We start from the raw sequence: 23413 nt of genomic DNA, 5'->3' as shown, positions 1-23413 counted from the left end.
GATTTGGTCACTGTTCTCATATGTTTCCGTTTGATTTCACAGGTGAGGAGATTCAAGTGATTCTGCCGCAAGCATCAGAGGAGTACGGTCCAATATCACACTACTATCTAATCGTGGTGCCAGAGGATAAGTCAAATTTGCACAAGAATCCCGATCAATTCCTCACTGAAGACATGCTGCCAGGGCGACGAATCGAGCGCGCCAATGCACCCTATATTGCAGCCAAGTTTCCCCAGAGGAACATTCCCTACACCTTCCACTTGGGCTCCGGGGAGATTTACCACAACTTCACGAACAAGAAATTGGAGCGCGGGAAGAGGTACAGAATCTTCGTTCGAGCTGTTGTGGACACTCCGCAGAAGCATCTCTACACTTCGAGTCCATTCTCGGAATTTCTGGCATTGGATATGCGTGAAGCTCCACCCGGAGAGCCACCAAATCGTCCACTACCCAATATTCCGTTCGATCCAGAAGTGTCGGTGAATAAGAACTCAGATGAGCCTGGAATGCTATGGGTTGTGGGGCCAATAATTGCGGCTCTTCTGCTGTGTGTCATCTTTGTCTTTATCTATGTTATGAAGCGCAGGAGGCAGTCTTGCAAGACTCCCGATCAAGCGGCCGTGACACGCCCACTGATGGCAGCAGACTTGGGAGCTGGACCTGCTCCATCGGATCCGGTGGACATGAGGAGGTTGAACTTCCAAACTCCGGGCATGATAAGCCATCCGCCGATTCCCATCACGGAGTTTGCCAATCACATTGATCGCCTGAAAGCGTCGGACAATCTGAAATTCTCCCAGGAATATGAGAGTATCGAGCCTGGTCAGCAGTTCACGTGGGATCATTCGAACATGGAGGTGAACAAGGCAAAGAATCGCTACGCCAATGTGACTGCTTATGATCACAGTCGAGTTATTCTGCAGACAACGACGGACTCACAAGGATCGGATTATATTAATGCCAACTATTGCGATGGATACAGGAAGCATAACGCCTATGTGGCCACTCAAGGACCGCTGCAAGACACCTGTGCAGACTTCTGGAGGATGTGTTGGGAACTGAGGACATCCACCATTGTCATGATGACGCGACTTGAGGAGAGAGCGAGGATCAAGTGCGATCAGTACTGGCCATCGCGTGGCAGTGAAACTTATGGACAGCTCACGGTGACAATCTCAGAGACTCAGGAACTGGCCACGTACAGCATTCGGACATTCCAGATCTGCAAGCAAGGCAGCGGTGAGAGACGTGAAATCAAGCAATTGCAGTTCACAGCGTGGCCAGATCATGGTGTTCCCGATCATCCGGCGCCCTTCCTTCAGTTCCTACGTCGCTGTCGCGCTCTCACGCCTCCAGATTCGGGTCCCGTGATTGTCCACTGTTCAGCTGGTGTGGGCAGAACTGGGTGCTTCATTGTCATTGACTCAATGATAGAGAGAATGAAGCATGAGAAGGCCATTGATATTTACGGGCATGTGACTTGCCTGCGAGCGCAACGAAACTATATGGTTCAGACGGAGGATCAGTATATCTTCATCCACGATGCCATTTTGGAGGCGATCATCTGCGGAACCACAGAAGTGGCGGCTAGAAATCTGCACAATCACATTCAGAAGTTGATGCAAACGGAGCCTGGAGAGAACATCACGGGAATGGAGGTGGAGTTTAAGAAGTTGTCCAACATCAAAGCGGACAGCACACGCTTCGTTACGGCCAATTTGCAGTGTAACAAGCACAAGAATCGCCTGGTGCATATTCTACCCTATGAATCCAGTCGAGTCTGCATTAGTCCCATTCGTGGCATCGAGGGCAGTGACTACATAAACGCCAGCTTCATCGATGGGTAAGCGCGTAGCATGGGAAGAGGCTAAGTGTGCGGGAACAGCACAAAATTAACGAAATCTCTCCCGATTTGCAGGTATCGCTACCGGAATGCTTACATTGCTGCTCAGGGACCCCTCCAGGACACGGCTGAGGACTTCTGGCGAATGCTGTGGGAGCACAATTCGACAATCGTGGTGATGCTAACGAAACTCAAGGAGATGGGACGGGTGAGTGACACTCAAGATGTCTTAGGCATGAATTATGCAGACACAATCCCGAAATTATTTGTTTAGCGAAGCGCGAGACGCTCGCATTTTCTCCCTATATCTTTGTTGAAATTTAAAGAGTGGTGGAGAAGAGAAAAGGGTGGAATCATACGTATACTCTCTATGCTTCATTTGCAATTCAACTCCACGTATTCAATAACAGTGAAGATGAGGAGAAATGTTTCTTCAATGTGAAAGTGGATATTCTACTGAAGGGGTGATTAGGTTCTTAGAAGCTGAGAATCACAGCCTGTGATTCTTCTTAAACAGACTGAGACAGAGTATAGATTGATGATTGGTTGTGAGGGAGGCGCAAAGTGTTTGTATGGCGTTGAAAATTGCATAAAGTTGCTTAATCTCATGTACATTTCAACAATACTTGGACTAATTAGTAACTCTTTATGGTGCTGAGAATTGAAAACACAACAAACATCCACAAATTTCACGTAAACTTGAGGCTGCATTTAGTCAACATTTCACTTTGCTCTTGCAGGAAAAGTGCTACCAATACTGGCCACATGAGCGATCTGTCCGCTATCAGTGCTACGTTGTGGATCCCATTGCGGAGTATAATATGCCGCAGTACAAGCTGCGGGAGTTCAAGGTGACGGACGCACGGGATGGCTCATCCCGCACTGTGCGACAGTTCCAGTTCATCGACTGGCCCGAGCAGGGTGTGCCAAAGTCCGGCGAGGGCTTCATCGACTTCATCGGGCAGGTGCACAAGACGAAGGAGCAGTTCGGCCAGGACGGCCCCATCACGGTGCACTGCAGCGCCGGCGTGGGACGCACCGGGGTCTTCATCACGCTCAGCATCGTGCTGGAGAGGATGCAGTACGAGGGCGTGCTGGACGTCTTCCAGACGGTGCGCATTCTGCGCTCCCAGCGCCCGGCCATGGTGCAGACTGAGGATCAGTATCAGTTCTGCTATCGCGCCGCCCTGGAATACCTGGGCTCCTTTGATCACTACGCCAACTAAGTGGGATCGTGCCTCGCGAGCAACGTATTCTCTATGAAACAATCCGCAACAAGATGCATTTAATATCGTTGAGAATGTTTTTACAGAATATTTTTCCGATAATACCGTAGATTTAAGGTCGCATGGGAGAATGATATTGGCGGGGTTTGGTTAGATGTTGAGGGGGTGTGGCAAATTGCTGGACAATTGAATTTGTACTCCAGGTCGAAAAGAGAGAGAGAGAGAGAGAGAGAGAGAGAGAGAGAGAGAATGAATTTTTGCCCTAAACATTTAATTGTAGGTGTTTAACAAAGAAAAAAAAAACGTGAACTCGTGAACTTACTATAGAGCATAAACTACCGTGCATTATTCTACTGAGGTTTTGCCAATTACATATATTTAAAGGGATGAAAAACATATGATAAAAAGTCGCTCGCAAAGGTTTAAAGAAGAAAAAAAACCCATTTTCAAAGACTCTAAGTAATGCTTTTCCTTTTTCGTGAAACGCTATTAGTATCACTGTATGATAAAAAAAGGGGGTTTTAGAAGATGCGGGATTGTATAACTCTATTTACTTAAGATGCAATGAATAGCCTCTGATGATCCATATCAAGTGAAATGAATAATTGTAAACGATATATTGTGAAAGTTATAATTTTTAAATACTCTCTGGCAGCGCAAATTCATTTCGAGATGGGTTCAGATAATATGATAAGCAGCATCAAATGCAATGGAATACTCGTTAAAATTGCATGCAAATCCAATCGTGAAGCATCACCATAACACGCGCGTGCGATCATTTTGCAATTTCCTCATTCCAAAAATACTGTGCACGCAGCATTTTTAACGTGATACACAGAATTTAATCTCATATCCTGCATGATTTTTCACACAGAGGGCAACAATAACCTGATGTGATGATATTAATTTTTTACATCACATTCATCGTGCCGATGCCTATATAATGTCTATATACATATCCAATGCAGTATTTTATTGAACCGGGTATAAACATTCTTTTTGCGTACATAAACTGTGAAGAGATGAGAGATTTGATTTGCCGCGAAATTCAATACTTTAAAGACTGACAAAATGGTGAATGTGCGAAGGAGAAGATTAGAATTTTAAATGAAACATTATAATCATTCTTCATTCGATTTTCACACACACAACACACACTCTATTATTAGTTCTTAGGCTATATGTATAAGCTATTCACACTCAAATTACTAATCTTGAATCATATCTGGGAGGCGAGATGACACGGAGATGGCAAACTTAACGTATTGTTGTAATGTGTTAGGCAGAAAGGATGTTTTGCAGTGGAAGGACGATCATTTTGCAAGGGTAGGATTTCGTCCAAGACATGTACTCAATTTTAAAGCATTTATAGCCATTTTTTTGATATGGACGATAAACCAATTGATGGCATTTAAAGCAGTGAAGTCAATTATCACTCAACTTCAATGAATTTTCCGGAATTATTCGCCAAATATTTGACACCAATTTTCCAATATCTCGAATGAATTTTATGCACTGTGTCATCAATAAAATTGCAACGAAAAATCCTATGAGTATATTTTATGATAATTGACTTTAGTTCTTATCATGCCATTAATTTAGACGTAGTTATTAAATTTTATTGCAATATTGGTGATAATATTCATTTTAATGCTGAGTTAGGAGAAGTATTTTTAATGAAATATTACGCATATATTTTACATTATTTCATTCGCAAGAATATATCTAACATTTTAGACATGACAAACAATGTAATGGTAATTATATAAATTTTGTGTGTAGTTTAGTTTATTTTCTATTGTGAATGGAAGCGAAAAGACGGGAGAATTGAGTGTAGAGGATAAAGAAAAACGATGATATTGCCATAGAGAAAGTCACTCATTTCAATGCGAATTCCATAGACGAAACTGAAGTAAAACATGGGGGTAAATGATGAGCACCTCAAACAATAAATTGCTGTAAGGACAACCCATTGTTACTGTAAATACAGACAAGTATTATCATGTAAATAAAAAAAAATGAGGGATGAAAATAGACAAAACGCTCGTTATTGTTTTGAACTGGAGAACGCCTTCTGGGAGAGAGCAGCGCACCGAGCGACTGGAGACGGAAGCTGCGCGTGGAGAAGGTAAATGTCAAATGTGACGGTCAACAAGTCGCGGAAGGCTTCACGACACGTCTACATTTTTTAATTAATTGCCACCGGGGGTGGATTCTGTGCATCCGGGTGTGTGGACAGTGAGGTGAAGATGCGAATCATGAACCTGCGAACGGGTAGGATCGCCAGGATAGCGGCGTGTGTGTTCATCCTTGTGCCCCTGCTCTATCTGCTCCTGACGTGGTCGGATGGTCACAAACGGGCCAAGGCGGTGCTGCAGAGCCGCTTTGGGGCCCTCAAGAGAAACAAGGAAGTGCCCCGCTTCGTAGAAGGTGAGTCTCCAGGGCCCAGGGCGTCCCGGATGGCGGACGGCAATTAGTTTATTGGGGCTCTTGAGGTCTTATCAGGAATGTATTTTCGGGGTTTATGGGACGGAATTATGCTTTTTATGATTGCCGTTTCATGTGGTCCACTCTTCCAGGCTATGGAAATTTTGAGCCGAAGTCGGTGGTGAAGAAAACGGGCCCCGGGGAGAATGGAGAGCCCTACAATCTGCCGGAGAGCATGCAGAATGCTGCATCGGCGTCAGAAATGGAGTACGGAATGAACATTGCCTGCTCAGATGAGATATCACTGGACAGATCCATTAAAGACACTCGCTTGGAGGAGTGCAAGCACTGGGACTATCCCACGGACCTGCCCAAGACCAGCGTCATCCTTGTATTCCACAATGAGGGCTGGTCAGTGCTGCTCCGGACGGTTCACTCGGTCATCAACCGAACGCCAGATTATCTCCTGCACGAAATTCTCCTAGTGGATGACTTCTCAGACAAGAAGAACCTCAAGGACGAACTCGTGGACTACATCAGGCGCTTCAATGGAAAGGTGCGTCTGATCAGGAATACGGAGAGAGAGGGATTGATCAGGACGCGATCCAGAGGAGCCAAGGAAGCGACTGGCGATGTGATTGTCTTTCTCGACGCTCACTGCGAGGTGAACACGAATTGGCTGCCGCCACTCCTGGCGCCCATCTATCGCGACCGGACAGTGATGACGGTGCCAGTGATCGACGGGATTGACCACAAGACCTTCGAGTACCGCCCAGTGTACGCCGATGGACATCACTACCGCGGGATCTTCGAGTGGGGAATGCTGTACAAGGAGAACGAGGTGCCGAGACGAGAGCAGAAGACACGGAAGCACAACAGCGAGCCCTACAAAAGTCCCACGCATGCCGGTGGACTGTTCGCCATCGACAGGAAGTACTTCCTCGAGCTGGGCGCGTACGATGCGGGTCTCCTTGTCTGGGGCGGCGAGAACTTCGAACTGAGCTTCAAGATCTGGCAATGCGGCGGCAGTATCGAGTGGGTTCCCTGCTCTCGCGTGGGCCACGTCTATCGCGGCTTCATGCCGTACAACTTCGGGAAGCTGGCCAGCAAGAAGAAGGGCCCACTGATCACCATCAACTACAAACGCGTGATTGAGACGTGGTTCGACGACAAGTACAAAGAGTACTTCTACACGCGAGAACCGCTGGCGCAGTTCCTGGACATGGGCGACATCAGCGAGCAGCTGGCGCTGAAGGAGCGTCTGCAGTGCAAGAGCTTCCAGTGGTACATGGACAACGTGGCGTACGATGTGTTTGACAAATTCCCACCGCTGCCGGCCAACATTCATTGGGGCGAGCTGCGATCGGCCGCCATGGACACGTGTCTGGACGCCATGGGGCGCTCCCCGCCCTCAATCATGGGCGTCCAGCACTGCCACGGATTCGGCAACAACCAGCTGATGCGTCTCAACGGCGCCGGCCAGCTGGGCACCGGCGAGCGCTGCGTGGAGGCCGACCGGCAGGGCATCAAACTGGCGTACTGTCGCCTGGGCACAGTGGACGGGCCGTGGCAGTACGACAAGAAGACATCAACGCTGCTGCATCGCGTGCACAAGAAGTGCATGGCTCTACATCCGCAAACACTCCAACTCTCGCTGGCGGCGTGCGATCCCAACAACGCCTATCACCAGTGGAAGTTCAAGCAGATCCAGCCGAGCTACTAACTCCCAAGCGCAATCATTCCCGAGGTAGAACACTTTTATTAGGCATTAGTGTCACAAATTTGCCAATTCCATCAGCGAATAGGGCTCAAATTAATCCCCGGCAGTTACTCAATATTTCTCATTGGAAAACCTCTTCAAAGACTCGCCACTGCCAATTCCTTCCCTATTTAGGCGATAAGTTTTAATTTATTGATGTTGGATCACAAAAAAGCGACATATTTTGGTGAAATCTGTTGCTTTCATGGTTTTTTGGTGGAGGAATTTGCTGATGGAATTGGTTAATTGAAACTTCCTCGAAAAACAAAATCAGGTTTACTCATTCATTGCAGTTGTTTGAGACAATTCGATTCACTGATATGAACTGATAGTAGATTGATTGACTGAAAACAATACTATTGGAGACGATAAGACATTCAAAGGGGTTGATCAATAGTAATAATCTTGGTAATAGTTATTCCAAAGTCTGATCTTCCGATTTATTATTGCTGAAACTAAGCAAACCGTGTGCTTTTCAATGTCTTCCGGTGCAAAGGGCTCGAAAGTAAGATCCTTAAAATATCATGAACAAGACAGACGTGAGAGAAAAGTCATCGCCCAGTGTCGATGCGCTGCCAAAGGTCAACAAATTCCAGGTGAGATCATTTCATGCTCATCTGGAATTAATAATAACCTCGTGAAGATTTGAGCTGAGCCGTGCTCACTCAACCAAATAAGATTTTTCGCAACTTCATTATTTCTTGAGTCCAGCGAAGGAAACAGAAAAAATAGTGTTGCATAAATTCGCTTCATTAACTTCTCCAAAGAGATAATGTAAATGCAGTAGAACAGAGTATATTTTAAACGCAGATTCATCTCATTCTCTTTTTTATTTTCCACTGAGTTTTCTAATGCGGAAAATTCCTTGAATTGAAGCCATTTCAGTTCTATCTTTTATTCATTTGTCATTTCATAAAGATGACAATCTGAGTAGGCGGAGTTTTCGTGTGGGCGGGACTTCTTGATTGTTTTTCAAATCGCTCAGACTCTACGTAACACATTATGGGTACGCTTATTTATAGTTTTTATTTACTTCTAGAACAAAATATATCCAAGAAAGCAAAGAACAGAGAAAAGCACATCACAAAAGTATTCATTTTCTCTATCTAGTAGCGAAAGTGTAATTAGAAATAGCGTTTTCAGTCAATAAATAGTATTAGAGATGTTATCAGTGTGATGAGTGAATCACTTTGGTGGCGAAATTGATAATATTCAGTGAAAGAGTCCACCTGATATATACATAAATATTTATCAAAGTACTTAAAGTTAAAATGAAAGCGTCGAGAAAAGGAATATTTCCCCCGAAAAGTGCCTTTGAGCCCTTCTAAAGTGAGACTGTGTTTCCTAGACAAAAATCCGAAGGGAATTCTTCCCACAAATGTGTGAAATGTGTTTTTTGTGTAGTCTTTTTTTTGTACATAACTTTTGTTATACTCGTCGGTGTATTTTTGTTGATCTTCTTCAGAAATATTTAAAAGAAATCAAACCCTCAAAGAAAATATGGAATGATCAAATCTTTCTCAACGATTTTTTTGTTAGTGATTAGGTGAATTTTCAGAATATTCTACCATGGGTATCGTAAATAGAGTCTTATTTTTATTTTATTATTATTATGATAGTAATTGTATTTGGGCGAGTGATGGTGAATTGCAGGGGAATTCTTGAGAAGTCGTCTTCTCTCTGGGTGTGATAAAGAGCGGCTCGTTTCATCTGCAATTCAGCATCACATGTTTTTTACTGTTGGACGAGATGAAGATGAGTGGAAGTCGCATGGGCGCAGAAATCGCGCGGTCTTTCCATAACACTTCCATATCAGAGATTTCTGCGCCACAACGACTCTCCGGAGACAAGACATCTTGATAATTGTATCGTGTAGTATCTTTACGAGTGAGAAACAATAATAATGTTTAAATTATAATACTAGTAGATATTTAGCATAACAACACTTCCAACTGAGCAGAAGATGAATAAAGAGTAGAGAATTGATGCGTATGTGATTGAGATTTATTGGGGCTGCACTGCATATAATCCTTTCTTAGAATCCATAGATTTCCGCCAAGTAGCCAAAGGTGTAGGTGTTCTTCGCCTCGACCAGTAGGGACACTTGCCTCTGCCCGATGCCGCCGCTCAGGACGTAAGCGGCGCCGAGGTTGGACGTCTGGTTCACGAGGACGCTCACGTAGGAAACATTGGCGCCAACGCCATTCGTGGGGTAGTTCAGGACCAGCTGAACGTTCTGAGGAGTCGCCCAGCTCGTGCTATCGCGAGCGTTGGCCACCAGGCGATCCTTGGGAACTCTGCTGCCCAGAGTGTACAGAATAGCCCGCGGAGTGCGCAGCGGAGTGAGCTTGGCCAGAACGGCTTCGGGATTGGCACTCAGGAAATCACCGACATCTTCAACCACTTGAATTTTGGCAGACAAAGCACCACTTTCTGCCCAGGACAGGGCGAGAGCGCCAAAGGCGACTAGTAGAAAGCACACGAGAGACTTCATGACTGAAGAATCACTTGACATCACCCGATATTTATACCTGAGAAAGCCAAGAAAGCTTTCAATTGACTCTCCAGTCAAGAGGATTCTTGAGAAAAGCAAAGAAAAACTCCACCAAATAGCGGAAATGAATTGACTTATCAGATATATTAAAGCTCACTTCCTGGCATAAATGTCAGCATTATAATTAAACTGAGTGGTGCTCGATGCCTCGACGATGAACCCGATGGAACGCTGCCCAATGCCTCCGGACACCACGTAAGCCCGGCCACTGTTGGACGACTGCTGAACGGACACCTGAATGTACGTCACGATGTATCCGGAGTAGTTGATTCTGACGGAGACAAATCTGGGCGATCCGTAGCTGTTGGTGCCTCTGGCGTACGCCGCATAGAAGTCTCCGGAAACTCTCCTGCCCAGAGTGTAGTATCGCGTGAGCGCTCTCTGTTCAGCCTTCATCTCCAGCAGCGTCACTCCTGGATTCTGTCTCATGAACTCCTCGACGCTCTCCACAGCGATCGCTTTAGTGGGAATCTCCTCGATGGGAACTTCAGCAGGCAACTCCTCAGCAACTTGCTGGGCAGTTGCGATGGCCAGGAAGGCCACCAGAGCGATGTAGACTACACGAACCATTTTTGATTGCTTGAAAAACCTTCACTGATGTGACTGATGTCCTCAACATCTGTCCAGGCGCTTTATATACGCTACCAATTGGGACAAGCACTGAGATAAAGCGGGATCGGTAATCTTGCACTGATAAAGATGTGCTCTAGAAAGAGTTCCTGGAAGTGGAGGAAGTCTTTTTTCCAAGGAAGGAAACTGGAGCACAGATAGCAAGATTGTAAATTATAAAAGCATCCAAATTCACTCGAACTGACCTCAATCAGCGTCATTCCAATTGGGCAATCCAGAGAAGAATTAACTGCAAAGTGTGCTTCAGACGCTTCAGATAATAAGAAGGTAAGAAAATCCCTCTAATTGAATGGAATGAATTGAATTGATAAGATGATTACTTGATAATGAATCATGCTTATATTGTTGAAATACATAAATTTCCGGGGAAAACCCGCAGGACATGAGAATGTGGCTTATGATGGCCAGACAGACAAGGGCGCAATTGTAGTAAACCCATCAAAAGAAGAATGACAATTGTTAAAAAATTTTTTTAATCCTTTGAGAAAAATATTGCTTAGGATCGAGCGTTACTTTTTAAATCGCCGTTTTCGGCTCTCTTCACGCGGTGGGCTTTTCGCCGCGCTCTCACCGGAAATCTCCTCTCTCGCTCGCGCTCTCTCTCTCAGGCGCGAGTTTTTGGTTATCTGTCACCACTCGATGACGTCATCACCGATGTAATAAAATTTGACGTGGCTGGCTTTTTACGTAGTTGCACAGTGACGGGATTATACGTAATTGGTAAGTGCTTTTTCACTTTTTCACTCACTTGCCACCCTTTAGGCCCTCATTTTGCACCCAGTGCACCGCCCGCGGGCGCCCCAGGTCGCGGGGCGCCACGCTGAGGTGTGCTGAAATGCGCCAGATGGACATTTTCAGGCGAAATGTTGCGTATTTGTGTGTTTGAGCAGCAGAGGAGGAATTTTCATCACATCGCTCCGACATCAAACCACCCAATTTCCTAGCGATTTTCACGGGGATTTTCCCCGGGGAGCACAGCATGGGGCAGCGGATGAGGGCATCTAGAGGCTGCCAGGGAGCAGAGTGGGTTTTTCTGCTGTGCGAATAGGGGGGAAAAAGGTGCCTTTTTCCCTCTCATATGAGGAAAATGTCAAGAGAAGACGTACGTGCGTTCCCTTTCGCTCGCACACAAATATGGTGTCATAAGTAAAATGGCAGCCGAGGAAAACATTGAATTTTTCGTGACACCCACAAATTATCGTTTTGCTGTATTTTCCCGGTGAGCTGTGACGCTTTCTGGCGCGCGGACGGTGAGCTGAGACATTGGTGGAGTGTTTTCCGCTGCATTTGGCGCCAATTTGCTGGTCGGCCGTCCAGGAGGGGCTCAGGCTTTCCCGGGAGGGGGAGTTACATAAAAAAGAAAAGCCCCTGCGAAGGCGCCACCACGCGTCCCGCGAAGATTTGAACTTGACCATCTGACACGCCGTGTCATCCTTCTGTCTTTCCAGCTGAGCAGACGCGAGATTCGCTTCCCAGGTGCTATGGATAGCATGGTGGAGGAAAACGGAAATTCAAGTATCGATCCACTCTCGGATCAAACATCACCAGGAGAGCCAAACTCCGGGTCGGCCGTTCTGACTACAGCAGCCAACATAGTGCAATTCATCCCCACACAAGCTGTTCAAGTTGTAAGACATCCGCCGCGTGCGTCCTGGCCAACTGACTAACCATCCTTTTTTTCACTCTCTTCCAGTCACAGTCCGTGATTCAGGCGAATCAATCGTCCGTGATCCAGACAGCGACCAATTTGCAACCGATGACCCTCGCAAAGGGAGTGTTGTATGTGAATAAGACGACTAACTCAGTGATACACACAGCTCCGGCCGGGCTTCAAGTTAAAGTGAGTCGCCGGTGGGATTCCTGGGACATCCGAAGCTAACCACCTTCTCTCTCTCTCTGTCCAGATAAAACCCGAACCAAATACAACACCTACCCAAGTACAAGTAAATGATACAAATAGCGAAGATGACAGCATAACGGACGACGAGTCTCCCAAGAGGCGAAGAGATTTGCTCACCAGGCGGCCATCCTATCATCGAATCCTGAAAGAGATCAGCGGACCAGACATAGCTGGTATGTCTCACTAAAGTTCAAACGAGTCTCACGTCAGCATAATTGACACTGCGATGACACTCAGCGGTGACCAGATGATAGCAAAACCGCAAAGCTTCCTTCACAATCTGCCGCAACACACTTAAGAATGTGGCTTAATTGTGTTGTTTTTTTTTCCCCTCAAACACCTGAAAATGCCAACCAGATTAGCAATGAGTCACGCAATGCTGTGTTAAATTGCAGTTTGCGACGCAACTGGTCACCGCTGACACTCATCCTCGGCTGCTAAAAGAATCTACCTTCATTGCCAATCATCTCGCTCATTTGCATCTCTCCTGTTCGCCAGAGCGCAAAAGCTCTCTGTGTCCAAAAACAATCAAATTTACTTCTCTCTCTCTCTCTCAATCAAATCGAGCTTAAACTAATCCTCATATCCTCGCAAAAGTTTTGAGATCAAGAACAATTTGTGACCCACTGACTAACTGGAAAATGTTTCTTTCTCGGTGTGCGCGCGCCCCAAGTCCTGCCGACGACCACATTGCAAATCACCAACGTCCAGGGCGGTGACGCAACTGGTAGCTTACACACGATAGCCACTCCCGGCGGCGGCAGTACGATAGTGCAATATACCCAGGGTCAGGATGGGCAGTTCTTTGTACCTGGTACGTTGAGACTTGCGCCCCTCGCGGCGGAGTGCGATGCAAAGAGCGAGTGAAAGACGAGGGCAATGGCACACGACCTTTGCCATCCGACTAATCTCTCAATCTGCGCCTTCATCCAGAGCAAATTCCTAATCAAATGGGCTTTTTTGGTGTGTCCACCAGAGCAAATCCCAAGCGTGTCAGTATTGATTTTGAGCCGTCTATTTGCCAGACAGAAGTTGATGTTTCGATCAAGAGACCCAACAGAAAAGAGCGTTTTACACAAAATGTTCTACGATAAAATTCTCATTCATGAAAAACAGCAATCTTCTGCTATTTACATTGCAATCGATAAGCACCCATCGTCGCTTTTTACGATATCATTGCTTTATGATTTCTGATATTCACACAGAGGGCAACTTTAGACAGCCCAATAGACGAGTTAATGTGGAAAGAATTACACGTGTGTGTCGAATTTTCCTCTGGTACACTCTAGATAATACACAAATGCGTGGGGAGTTTTCGCGTGGTCACGAAAGAACGCCAAATTCTGCAGAGCTGTGAGAGAGTTCGGATGGCAAGGTGTTGCCGATGAGCCTTTGTGGCGTGTGATGGTAGGATGTATGTAAATTCACTGTTTAAAGTTTTAGGTGGTCCTGTGCTGGCAGAGGATCAGTCGCGGAAGCGCGAAATTCGGTTGCAGAAGAACCGCGAGGCGGCTCGTGAGTGTCGCAGAAAGAAGAAGGAATACATCAAGTGCCTGGAGAATCGAGTTGCTGTGCTTGAGAATCAAAACAAGGCGCTCATCGAGGAGCTGAAGACACTCAAGGAGCTCTATTGTCAGTCGAAGAACGATTGAGGACTGGCCTACGCCTTCTGCCTGCTACTCCACGCACTCAGACGCCATCACTATCGGGCTTTCCTCTTCGCGTGAAGGGGAAAAGTAATACAAACAGTGTTTGAAAAGAGAGAAAAAAGGGGAGACAAAGTGTTAAGAGATCTGTAGCAATTTCTATCAATTGTCAAATGTTTCTTCGCATGAAAAGAACCACACAACAAAGAATTGAAAACCTTTGAAAATATCAACGAAAGAATGTGAAAAATACCAATTTTTTTGGGTTTCCTTCTGGGCACGCAGACAGAGACAAACCACGGGAAAATTATCATTCAACATGATAATGATGAATCTTTTTAAAGTAAACATGTTTTAAGAGAGTGAAAGAGAGAGAGAGAGGGAATAAAATGTGTGAAGAGAGACACAAAGCAGAAGCGGATATTTAGCTTGTTTCAAAGATGAGGAGTTCTTTTCTTTTTTTCTGTCTTCATGTGTAAATAGATAATTTAAATGAATGATGAGAGGATTTAAGAGAAATTCTTATATAAATATTAAATTTAAAAGGAAGAAAAAATGATGAAAATTATTATATATAAATTATTCTTAACTAACTGTATAACACGATTATGCGAAAGGTGGTTAATGAGGAGCTCCCTGTTGTAAATGTACATCCCCCTATCCCCCCCTTGTACTTTCTTTTAGCGAAACCAGCCACTAAGTGAGGTATAAAGAATACAATTTTAGTGTAAGTGAGAGGAATTTGTATTAAGTTGTTTGAGGAGTAAATCAAACTTAATGAGAAGAAGAAACACTACACAAAATCACATACATGCAAAGAGGAATTATTTGTAAAAAAAAAAAGTACTTTTATGGAGATTAAGGGTAAAAGTGAGGAAATAGAAGTGAAAGAGAGAAATTAAGAAAAAATAGAAGAATAGACCATATTTTTGCTATGACTGTGAGAGAGGAGAAAGAATATTTCAACTTGTAACAATTTCCTTTTGAAGAAGCATCAACCATTTTCCTCCCCCCAAAAAGAAATCAAGATCAATTTTCCACACTACAAATTCACAGTGAAAGAGATGAAATGTGAGAAGAGACAAAGTGCCTTGAAATCATCAAGAATAGATTCTTTCCAACTTATCATTAGCTTTTTGTTGGGTACTTAAAAACACTTTAATTCTAACCATAGCAAAAACAAAGAACAAACACGCCACTATTTTCCAAAAAAAAAAAACGAAAATTTGACGAGCTGACGATAGGGCAAAAAAAGGAAAACATATCAGAATGGACAGAGAATTTAACCTTCTATTTGTAGACTCTTAATTTTTCGGTTTGTTTTCGGCAAGTTACAGAATGAAAAAAAGAAGAATTATTAAAAAATTGCAAGCGCGATTATAATGAAGAATGGCATAAGAAATTTACTGGTGAAACCTTTTAAAGTGTTTTAAGATGATAGTTTGGGCAAATTTTATTTGGTGATTAACTCTTATTATTAGTATTTGACAATGGACAATTTATGTAAATAAAAAAAAGAGAGAGAGATCAATAAATTGAAAAAAACATTTCGTTCTTTTCTCTTTAATATAATTTATTCACTCCACGTCTACTGGCTAAGAGGAATGGCTCACGCTTTTGTCAGTGAAGATAATCCTTTTTTTATCTAAGCAATCACATTGAGACGCGCATAAACATGGTAAATTAAATGTACAATCTCTCCCGGACAGGATGACCTCTAAGTCGCCTTCCGCGGAATTGGAGAAGAAATGAGAAAGTAATGAAGTACATACCAGAGATTTGTGCAGAGATCCTGGACTAAATGGTGAAAATCTCCCCGATGTCACGAGAGTAGTCAATTAACTCCGCCTCCTTGGCAATGTCCACCTTGGCGCCGGGCTGAGGGTCATTCTCGTCACTTTTATCACATTGCGCTTCCTCGGGCAGCTTCTCTGGCACAGTGGCCGTCTTCGCAGTCACTGTGGGCTGCGGCGGAGGAGTCGTTATTGTCGACCACCAGGTGCTAAACGCCCCTTTGGCCTGCAAAAGTGCCCCTCCGACAGCCTTGGAGGTGGTATTCACCGCCTGATTGAGCTTCCTGCCGCCCTCCGTGCTCTGGATCGTGTGAGCGAGCTTCAGCTTCATGTCCGTCACTGACAAACTGCCCGCGAATGGGTGCATATTGGGTATGGAAGCCAAGGTGGGATCCTGGCCCAGGAGAGTGCATCTGTTGTTCCACTCCTGCCAATTCGGTGTCTTCTTCCATGCACTCATGAATGCGCCATTGAAGTGGTCCAACTCTTTGCACCCATCAGGCAGCAGAGAGGCTCTCAAGAGAGCCAGAATGTATCCTTGAAATTGACCCTTCACCCACTGCTCACTCCCTTCAGCCGCTTCCTTGGGACTCAACACGTTCCTGATGACGTAGTCAGCAAATCTCAAATCTTCAGTCGTGAGAACCAGCTGCTTGCGCAGTTCCGGACTCGCCACGTCGATTGTCGCGGTTTCAGCATCGATCAGAACATCTGCCAGTTGACGCTTCTGCTGGAACAGGATATTGGAGGCGCCGATGGTGAATCCACACACAGCAGGATCGGACAGTAGGTCCATGTAGGGCAGCGAGAGATACGGCATGACCAGGTGGCCTTTTGTGAACAGCTGCAGAGGAGCGCCCCAGCGAGCGGGATCAAAAGAGCTGAGCGACGTGAGAATCGTCACCAGAGCATCAGCGCTTCCATCGCGAGATATTGTTTGACTAGTTTCCTCCTCCTTTTCCTCTTCAGCTTCTTTGGGCTCCTCAGCAGAATCTCCCTCCACACTCGTTGATGCTTCACTCGGCACCACCTTCTCTTCCTCTCCAGATTCCGGCGGATATTCGGGAAGTGGCGACATTGGCCTGGAAGTCTTAATGCACGCCACTTGGCGGAAGCCTTTTGTCAATTGTCCAGGATGCAGAGCGGCCACGGCGACTATAAGATTGCAAATTGGCCTCACGGGTGAGCCAAAGACGACAACTTTTCGCTGCAGAAGCATCAACTTGAAGATGAGCAGGATTTTGTGTCGCCACTTGAGGACAATCTCGCGCAAATTGAGACCCACGCCAAAGTATCGCTCAGGCGATCCGCTCATTAGGTTCTCATGCGTCAGGCAAGCATTCAGCTGTTCGTAGATGTTGACCAGGATGTCCGTGGATGAGAAATCGCCCTGGTCGAAGAAGCATGTAGCAATCAAGGTGAGCTTTACCTCCACATATCCGTAGATTGGGTAGGACATCAGGGCGCACACGGCCTTCTGGACGGTGCTTCTCGTCACATCGGCAGTTCTTATCTTCAGGCGCTGTAAGAGAGAAGAAAGAGGCGTTATCTCAGGACAGACACACATCGCGATTAGTCATACTTCGGCTGGAATTTGCCCATAGCAGGACACGCCGTAGATGCTCTCGTTGGGGTCCGTGAGACTGGGAAGGTTGAAGTACACCGTGTCATCGGTGAAATTGTGCGATCCGTCGGGAAGGGCGAGCGTGGGCAAATACTTCCACCCAGAGGGGCACTCATTCGTTCCGGAACTCCCCTCGATGAGGGGTGGATGAGAAAACTCCACTTGACACCCCTTCTTGTGGTGAAATCCCACCAACAGTATATGCAGAATAGGCGCCATGGCCTCTAGAACACATCCATTTCATCCAGAAACACAGAAATTGCCCCAAAATACAAATACAACATAATTTTGCAAATCTCCTCCCACACTGTTATTTCTTTCCGGACGACTTTTGACACTTTGACGCCAACTCGGGTTGCCCGATGAACGGAGCATAACCATTTGTGCTTTCGCGAATCCGGACACACGTGAGAAGTGGTTTTTTGGCCAAGATGATCAATGAAAGTGTTCCGGTCTCAGGTCAGAGGCTCTCGTACGTTAATAAAATCATCCTGGCACCGATGGTAAGGATAGGAACCCTGCCAATGAGGCTTCTGGCATTGCGATACGGCGCGGACATTGTTTATACTGAGGAGCTAGTTGACTTCAAGATTCTCAGATCCATGCGGATGGTAAATGGTGAGTGGAGGTGCAAGTCAACATGTCCAGCCCACAGTGTATTTATCTGAGTACCTTTTTCCGCAGATGTCCTCAACACCGTGGATTTCGTTGATCCCAGCGATGGAAGTGTAGTTTTCCGGACGAGTCCGCTGGAGAAGGAGCGCTTGGTGCTCCAAATGGGCACGGCTTGTCCCAAAAGGGCACTCAGAGTGGCCAAGATGATTGAGAAAGACGTGGCGGCAATTGACATCAACATGGGCTGCCCCAAGGAGTTCTCCATCAAAGGTGGAATGGGAGCTGCTCTTCTCAGTGATCCAGAGAGGGCAAAGAGCATCCTCAGAACACTCATAGACAACGTCAGGGTGCCCGTGACGTGTAAAATCCGCATCTTCCCAAAGTTGGAAGACACTGTGAAGCTGGTAAAGGAGTTCGAGGCCTTAGGAATTGCTGCAATTGCCATTCACGGACGTACGAGGGACGAGAGACCGCAGCATCCTGTGCATCCTGACGTGATAAGAGCTGTGGCGAAGGAAATATCCATTCCGGTGATCGCCAATGGTGGCTCCAGGGAGATTTGTCGGCACAACGATATTCTGAAGTTCAGGGAAGAGTGCGGAGCTCAGAGTGTGATGATTGCGAGGGCTGCAGAGTGGAATGTATCAATCTTCCGGAAGGATTGCATGCTGCCACTGGACGAAGTGATCACTGAGTACCTGAAATTGTGCGTGGACTTTGACAATTCCGCTCACAATACGAAATACTGTGTCCAGAACATGCTGAGGGAGCTGCAAGAGACTCCTCGAGGGAAAATCTTCCTAGAGAGTCAAACCCTTGAGCAAATTTGCCAAATATGGGACCTCGGGGAGTATTGTCGGCGAAAGCAGTTGGAGTACCAGCAGAAGGGCATGTTCAGTCGGAGAGAGGCCTCGACGATAATTCAAGAAGGGCCTGAGACGAAGAAAGTGAAGCTCGATCCTGACATTGCTGAGAGAAACGTGGCCTTCGTTCGGGGAAACTACAAGGAGACGAATGACTTGCCTAAGAGCATTCTTCATCTCCATGCCAACAGGAATGGCCTTAACTTGCCCACTTATGAAACCTCCAGGGAGGAGAAACTCTTCAGGAGCGTGATATCGTACCAGGGAAAGCGATACACGAGCTCCTTTTGGGAGAAGAACAAGAAGTTCGCTGAACAAGGAGCGGCTCTGGTGTGTCTCCTCAAACTGGGACTGATGGATGAGAAGACACTGACGGAGAATGGCAGCATTCTAGAGTGAAAACTTCCTCTTTCTTATGTATAAGTATGGCAAGACAATATTTATTAAATAAAATAGAGTACACTACGCTTATAATTGTAGTTAACACATTTTATATAATTCCTCTCGTAAAATATCGTAATAAAAATTATGTATTGATTGGGAATATCCAGATAAAATATGCTTCCTAGATGTTCTTCCTCCTCCCTTAAATATTACTTGCTATTCTCGTGGTTATTGCACCAACTGAAGCTTTATTTTGCCAAAAATCTCTCGACATGTTTTCTTTTTTGTAAAATCTCCACACAGGGCAAAAGAACTGAAAGAATGGTACATGAAATTTAATGTGATGAGGCATCGCTTAAATTTCTCTTGCAAACTTGCTTAATATCTTTACTTATGGCAGCATATACACTTTATTATTTGCACTATTTTATACATTAAATATATCAGCTATGTTTTAATTTTACACATATCAGTTATTTGCATTCTCTTGTCAATTATTCCTTCCACAATGAATTCTACTAACTTTGCTATCTCTTGAACAATTAAAAAGAAAAAGGTCAAAATGTGGCGAAATCATAAGGAAACTTGCTCAATGACGGACTGTTTTATATTTTTTACTTATATTCTCATCTTTATACTTCCGAAAAAATGGATGGATTTTCGCATACAAAAATGTGATTTCCATTCTCTATTCATCTTCATTTTCATCATCAAATTACTATATAGGAACTTTGAGCCAAGCTGGCTAATATTACGTTTTATTATTCAATTTCATCTTCTTTTTTTCACTATTAAAATTCATTCAAAGGCACCCGTACTATTTGTATTTATTCTTCTCTTTTATTTAACCCTTTAACAGTGGTAAATTCTCTGTTAATGTGCGCAAATTGCTTTTCACAGTTGAATTTGCCCAAAAGAAGTCAAATAAACAAAACAAATGTGAAGTATAAATGATAATAAAAAAGAAACATTTTTTAGTAAGCTCGCGTAGAAATTTCAGTTAAACTGGATATTACAACACTAAAAAATCTCCATCCAACTATAATTTTGTTAATTTTCTCTAGTTCTTCATTCACTTTTTTTTTCTCTTTCCAAATAAAAAATGTCTACACAAAAATCCCAAAGAAAGCTAAACAATTCATCACACAGTTTATGCTCTTTTTTTTTAGTAACATCTTTCCAAAAGATTTGCAAAATAATTGTGAAAAAACAACCAAACCCAATACAAAAATATTAAGTACGATTTTCTGGAATTCAAGATCGCATCTAAACTATTTCTCATCAGTTTTCTATAGTGCATGTTTATCATAAAGTTTCCCGTTCGCTCTCCAATAAAGTTCACAACAATGGTTTTCTCATGATAAATTCAAATAATAAACTATTTACCATTCTAATGATTTAAACTAGGACTATATATATTCCTACACTTCATCTTCCACTATCTTTAAGGGTATATTTCTACGTGATAATAAAACTTACTTTATTACTCTCAATATCTCCTCTCTCTCTCTCTCTTCCTCTCTCCCTCTCTAACCAACTGCAGAGATTTCCTCTACTCTCTTCTGCACTCCTCAAATAGTTTTACAAACATATATTGACAATAAAACACAATTTCTTCTATACATTCTTCACTCGTGGCCTCGTCACCTTCTCTCATCATTTTTAAAGATATCGACTATTCTATAAGAATTTTTTACTCATCTTCTTCACTATTTAGATAGTAATTATTTTATCTCTCTTGCTTGCTGTCTTCTAGTCCCAAACAAAAATTGAGGTATAAATCAATACAAGTCACATTCTTGCTGTAAGTCATTTCTACACTTAACTCTTAATCTGCATTTTGTCATGAAAATACCCGTGATATTTAACCATTAGTGAGGTAATAATTATGAGTTTTAAACGTAAGAGCAACAGAAGGAGCCATCTAAGGAGCTTTAAGCGATTTGTACATGAAAGTCTTTACACCCTAAGATCTGTATTGCTATATGAAATATTGTGCATTGTTCTCTCCTCCTCAAGAAAAAATGGGATTTGAGCCTTGCTTTAGCAGGAGATTGTCACATCTTCGCCCTGAAGTTGTCTACATTTGTGAATGGGCGGAGCATTCAAGTGGGCGGAGTATTTCCTCCACTACAAATTCCCCCACTAGAGATAGGCAATCCCGAAAATTCCACCCTTTAGTACTTCTTTGACGGTTCACATGGGAAAATGCACGACTTGGATGGAAAGATTTCTGTGTTACCCGTTCAAGAATTCCATGGACTTGAGAAAAGTCTCATATTTGGTTGTCATTCTGTTCCCTGAGTCTCCTTTTCGTGTTACTTATTTTCCGTATTCATTAGAAAAAAGAAAGTCTGCTGCTGAGAATGTTTAGAAGGTTGTACTTGAATGAGATTGTAAATTAGAGTTTAACTTGTAAATGGAAGCTGGTTTACTTTTCGGTTTCTCTAAAAACAACTTATAAATTCACCGAGACGGAAAAAAATTCAACAAACGGGAAGCACTTAATCAACATTGGAAGTACTATCGTTTCTATATAAAGGAGATTTTCAATTCTGCTCTATTTTGTATCACTGAGATTTGAAAAAAAAATCACTATTGACCGGTGATGTAAGAATAAAATTAAGAAAAAACAACTATAACTCTATGCAAAAATAATAGAATATCTTCTGTTCTGAGGTAGAAAATTGGATTTAATCTGTTAAGAATATATCTCACTTTAAATATTCCTCTTCTATAAACTTTAATTATGTTAATGTCTACAACTATTTCCTATATGACATGTATAATAAGTTTTGTGGTATTTCATCGGTTTTTACTTCATCTCATTTCTATTTCTTCTTTATAAAATACAGTGTAAAAAACTGAGTTTGCTGAGGTATATCATTTCCAGGGGGATATTGCAACAGGCGTGATATAAAAATTTGCATTTCTCGTCATTTTGTGGTACCTTTCCTCATCTCTACTTCGAACTACACTCCTATTTACATTTACACCCTCCATCAATCATCATTTTACTTGCTGTGGCAAGAAGATTCCCCAATAATATGCAAGGAAAAAAAAAACGTAAAAAATCGTATTAAATGGCACGGTAATTCTACAATTAAAAATTTCCTTTATCATTCGTCAATTTATCAACAAATAAATATTAAATTAATTCTTTTGCTTGCTTCTAGTCTTCATTTCTCGAAATTGAAAAGAAAAGAAAATATCCAGAAAAGAATGGATTTCAAATTTTTCTCATCCACTTGCAATATTTTTACGACTTCATCAAAGATTTTTTCCTCCATTACACCTTTTTTTTCTCCAATAACAAACAACATGAATAGCACATTGGTAAAATACACTAATAATTTCTCTGTTTCTGTTCAGCTACAAGATTTTTATCTCCATCAGTTTCTCTCGTCCTCAAAATCGTATATTTAAGTCCGTATACTAAATATTTTTATCGATTATGCGTACGTTTTTTTCTGGCTTCTTGCTCTCTTCTCAATGCTTCTCCCATAATATTCTTCATCAACCAAATATCCTTAGCATTAGAATATCAATTACAATGTATAATAATGTTTCTTTCTTTTTTTTCATAAAAATTGGTATACAACTTAAGGCTTCCTCAAGTAATGTTGAGAGTCGTGATCTTCACGCGAAGTCACTCTCGCACGTATAACTTTTATATTTCCCTCTGATCATCTCTTCAAATATCAATCTGGGCTGATGCGCTGGGCAAGCTTGGCAAGTCTACGAATTCCCCACACCCTCATCATCTGAGTAGCTTCCCTCCTCGCCCGAGCTGTTGTCCCCGTCATTGGACAAATTGGCTGCCGGCGTGTTTGTGCTCTCCGCCCCCAAATCCATTGGCTCCTCGTCATCCCGCTTAATCTCAAGTGATCGCTCACCTTCTCTCTTGCCAGACGGCTCAATTGTCACGCTGGAGTTGTGCTGAATCTTACCAATGATGTCCATGCTGTTGGCCTGGTTGTTGATCTTGTGCAGATCCAATTGAGACGGCAGGAAACCCGGCGGCAATTTGTCCAATCCGTGTCCCATGGCGCCCAGTTGGGCCATCTTGGCCGCGTGCAGAGCGGCCGCTGCTTGCTCCTGATTTATTCCCATCCCTGCAAGAGTCTGCCTCATCATCACGTCCACGGC

General features: G+C 43.7%; 8 protein-coding genes across 19 annotated transcripts in view; 4 read left to right on the top strand and 4 right to left on the bottom strand.

The window, feature by feature from the left end:
- The window catches only part of LOC132263359 (tyrosine-protein phosphatase Lar), a 69254-nt gene extending 64353 nt beyond the window's left edge, over positions 1 to 4901 (top strand). For all 3 annotated transcript variants that reach the window (XM_059763084.1, XM_059763085.1, XM_059763082.1), the window contains 3 exons: positions 43 to 1843; positions 1919 to 2051; positions 2584 to 4901. In XM_059763084.1, the coding sequence (XP_059619067.1) occupies positions 43 to 1843; positions 1919 to 2051; positions 2584 to 3069 (2420 nt within the window). In that variant the 3' untranslated portion in view covers positions 3070 to 4901. The remainder of the gene's footprint in view (positions 1 to 42; positions 1844 to 1918; positions 2052 to 2583) is intronic.
- A 325-nt stretch (positions 4902 to 5226) lies between these two features.
- On the top strand, positions 5227 to 8707 carry LOC132262045 (N-acetylgalactosaminyltransferase 7). Of its 2 annotated transcripts, XM_059761168.1 has the most exons (3): positions 5227 to 5499; positions 5649 to 7243; positions 7549 to 8707. In XM_059761168.1, exons 1-2 carry the CDS (start codon positions 5319 to 5321, stop codon positions 7217 to 7219), a joined length of 1752 nt encoding a protein of 583 aa, XP_059617151.1. In that variant the 5' UTR covers positions 5227 to 5318; the 3' UTR covers positions 7220 to 7243; positions 7549 to 8707. The 2 variants fall into 2 exon arrangements, with proteins under 2 accessions (XP_059617151.1, XP_059617148.1); XM_059761165.1 differs by having other exon boundaries at positions 5649 to 8707.
- A 530-nt stretch (positions 8708 to 9237) lies between these two features.
- LOC132262046 (uncharacterized) lies at positions 9238 to 9785 on the bottom strand. Its single transcript, XM_059761169.1, has one exon. The coding sequence runs from the start codon at positions 9768 to 9770 to the stop codon at positions 9291 to 9293; it is 480 nt and encodes a 159-aa protein (XP_059617152.1). The 5' UTR covers positions 9771 to 9785; the 3' UTR covers positions 9238 to 9290.
- A 7-nt stretch (positions 9786 to 9792) lies between these two features.
- LOC132262047 (uncharacterized) lies at positions 9793 to 10876 on the bottom strand. The gene has a single exon (XM_059761170.1). It carries the CDS (start codon positions 10377 to 10379, stop codon positions 9903 to 9905), a length of 477 nt encoding a protein of 158 aa, XP_059617153.1. The 5' UTR covers positions 10380 to 10876; the 3' UTR covers positions 9793 to 9902.
- A 137-nt stretch (positions 10877 to 11013) lies between these two features.
- LOC132262186 (cyclic AMP response element-binding protein B) lies at positions 11014 to 15544 on the top strand. Of its 5 annotated transcripts, none has more exons than XM_059761365.1 (6): positions 11014 to 11159; positions 11888 to 12067; positions 12133 to 12279; positions 12344 to 12512; positions 13013 to 13153; positions 13783 to 15544. In XM_059761365.1, exons 2-6 carry the CDS (start codon positions 11921 to 11923, stop codon positions 13989 to 13991), a joined length of 813 nt encoding a protein of 270 aa, XP_059617348.1. In that variant the 5' UTR covers positions 11014 to 11159; positions 11888 to 11920; the 3' UTR covers positions 13992 to 15544. The 5 variants fall into 5 exon arrangements, with proteins under 5 accessions (XP_059617348.1, XP_059617350.1, XP_059617349.1 ...); XM_059761363.1 differs by having other exon boundaries at positions 11016 to 11159; positions 13777 to 15544; XM_059761364.1 differs by lacking the exon at positions 11014 to 11159 and adding an exon at positions 11571 to 11689 and having other exon boundaries at positions 13777 to 15544.
- An 18-nt stretch (positions 15545 to 15562) lies between these two features.
- On the bottom strand, positions 15563 to 17732 carry LOC132262182 (late secretory pathway protein AVL9 homolog). The gene is made up of 2 exons (XM_059761353.1): positions 17361 to 17732; positions 15563 to 17300 (listed from the first exon to the last, which is right to left on the bottom strand). Exons 1-2 carry the CDS (start codon positions 17619 to 17621, stop codon positions 15783 to 15785), a joined length of 1779 nt encoding a protein of 592 aa, XP_059617336.1. The 5' UTR covers positions 17622 to 17732; the 3' UTR covers positions 15563 to 15782.
- A 21-nt stretch (positions 17733 to 17753) lies between these two features.
- LOC132262185 (tRNA-dihydrouridine(20) synthase [NAD(P)+]-like) lies at positions 17754 to 19359 on the top strand. The gene is made up of 2 exons (XM_059761361.1): positions 17754 to 18020; positions 18087 to 19359. The coding sequence occupies exons 1-2, from the start codon at positions 17834 to 17836 to the stop codon at positions 19277 to 19279; spliced, it is 1380 nt and encodes a 459-aa protein (XP_059617344.1). The 5' UTR covers positions 17754 to 17833; the 3' UTR covers positions 19280 to 19359.
- A 118-nt stretch (positions 19360 to 19477) lies between these two features.
- The window catches only part of LOC132262181 (protein abrupt), a 40908-nt gene continuing 36972 nt past the window's right edge, over positions 19478 to 23413 (bottom strand). For all 5 annotated transcript variants that reach the window (XM_059761347.1, XM_059761350.1, XM_059761348.1 and 2 more), the window contains one exon: positions 19478 to 23379. In XM_059761347.1, the coding sequence (XP_059617330.1) occupies positions 23003 to 23379 (377 nt within the window). In that variant the 3' untranslated portion in view covers positions 19478 to 23002. The remainder of the gene's footprint in view (positions 23380 to 23413) is intronic.

Source organism: Phlebotomus argentipes, unplaced genomic scaffold, assembly GCF_947086385.1.
Source record: "Phlebotomus argentipes unplaced genomic scaffold, Phlebotomus argentipes genome assembly contig_15, whole genome shotgun sequence".
Classification (NCBI taxonomy): Eukaryota; Metazoa; Arthropoda; class Insecta; order Diptera; family Psychodidae; genus Phlebotomus; species Phlebotomus argentipes.
Note: the sequence above shows the minus strand (reverse complement) of the source record. Positions and strands in the feature narration are given on the sequence as shown.

Excerpts from the sequence above, each read along its gene's own strand:
- LOC132262186 (XM_059761363.1), top strand. The coding sequence starts at position 11,921 with ATGGATAGCATGGTGGAGGAAAACGGAAATTCAAGTATCGATCCACTC. Across the intron at positions 12,068-12,132 it reads CCACACAAGCTGTTCAAGTT|TCACAGTCCGTGATTCAGGC; the intron begins GTAAGACATCCG and ends ACTCTCTTCCAG. Across the intron at positions 12,513-13,012 it reads CAGCGGACCAGACATAGCTG|TCCTGCCGACGACCACATTG; the intron begins GTATGTCTCACT and ends GCGCGCCCCAAG.
- LOC132262185 (XM_059761361.1), top strand. The coding sequence starts at position 17,834 with ATGATCAATGAAAGTGTTCCGGTCTCAGGTCAGAGGCTCTCGTACGTT. Across the intron at positions 18,021-18,086 it reads ATCCATGCGGATGGTAAATG|ATGTCCTCAACACCGTGGAT; the intron begins GTGAGTGGAGGT and ends CTTTTTCCGCAG.
- LOC132262047 (XM_059761170.1), bottom strand. The coding sequence starts at position 10,379 with ATGGTTCGTGTAGTCTACATCGCTCTGGTGGCCTTCCTGGCCATCGCA.
- LOC132262046 (XM_059761169.1), bottom strand. The coding sequence starts at position 9,770 with ATGTCAAGTGATTCTTCAGTCATGAAGTCTCTCGTGTGCTTTCTACTA.
- LOC132262045 (XM_059761168.1), top strand. The coding sequence starts at position 5,319 with ATGCGAATCATGAACCTGCGAACGGGTAGGATCGCCAGGATAGCGGCG. Across the intron at positions 5,500-5,648 it reads AGTGCCCCGCTTCGTAGAAG|GCTATGGAAATTTTGAGCCG; the intron begins GTGAGTCTCCAG and ends CCACTCTTCCAG.
- LOC132262182 (XM_059761353.1), bottom strand. The coding sequence starts at position 17,621 with ATGGCGCCTATTCTGCATATACTGTTGGTGGGATTTCACCACAAGAAG. Across the intron at positions 17,301-17,360 it reads ATGGGCAAATTCCAGCCGAA|CGCCTGAAGATAAGAACTGC; the intron begins GTATGACTAATC and ends TCTCTCTTACAG.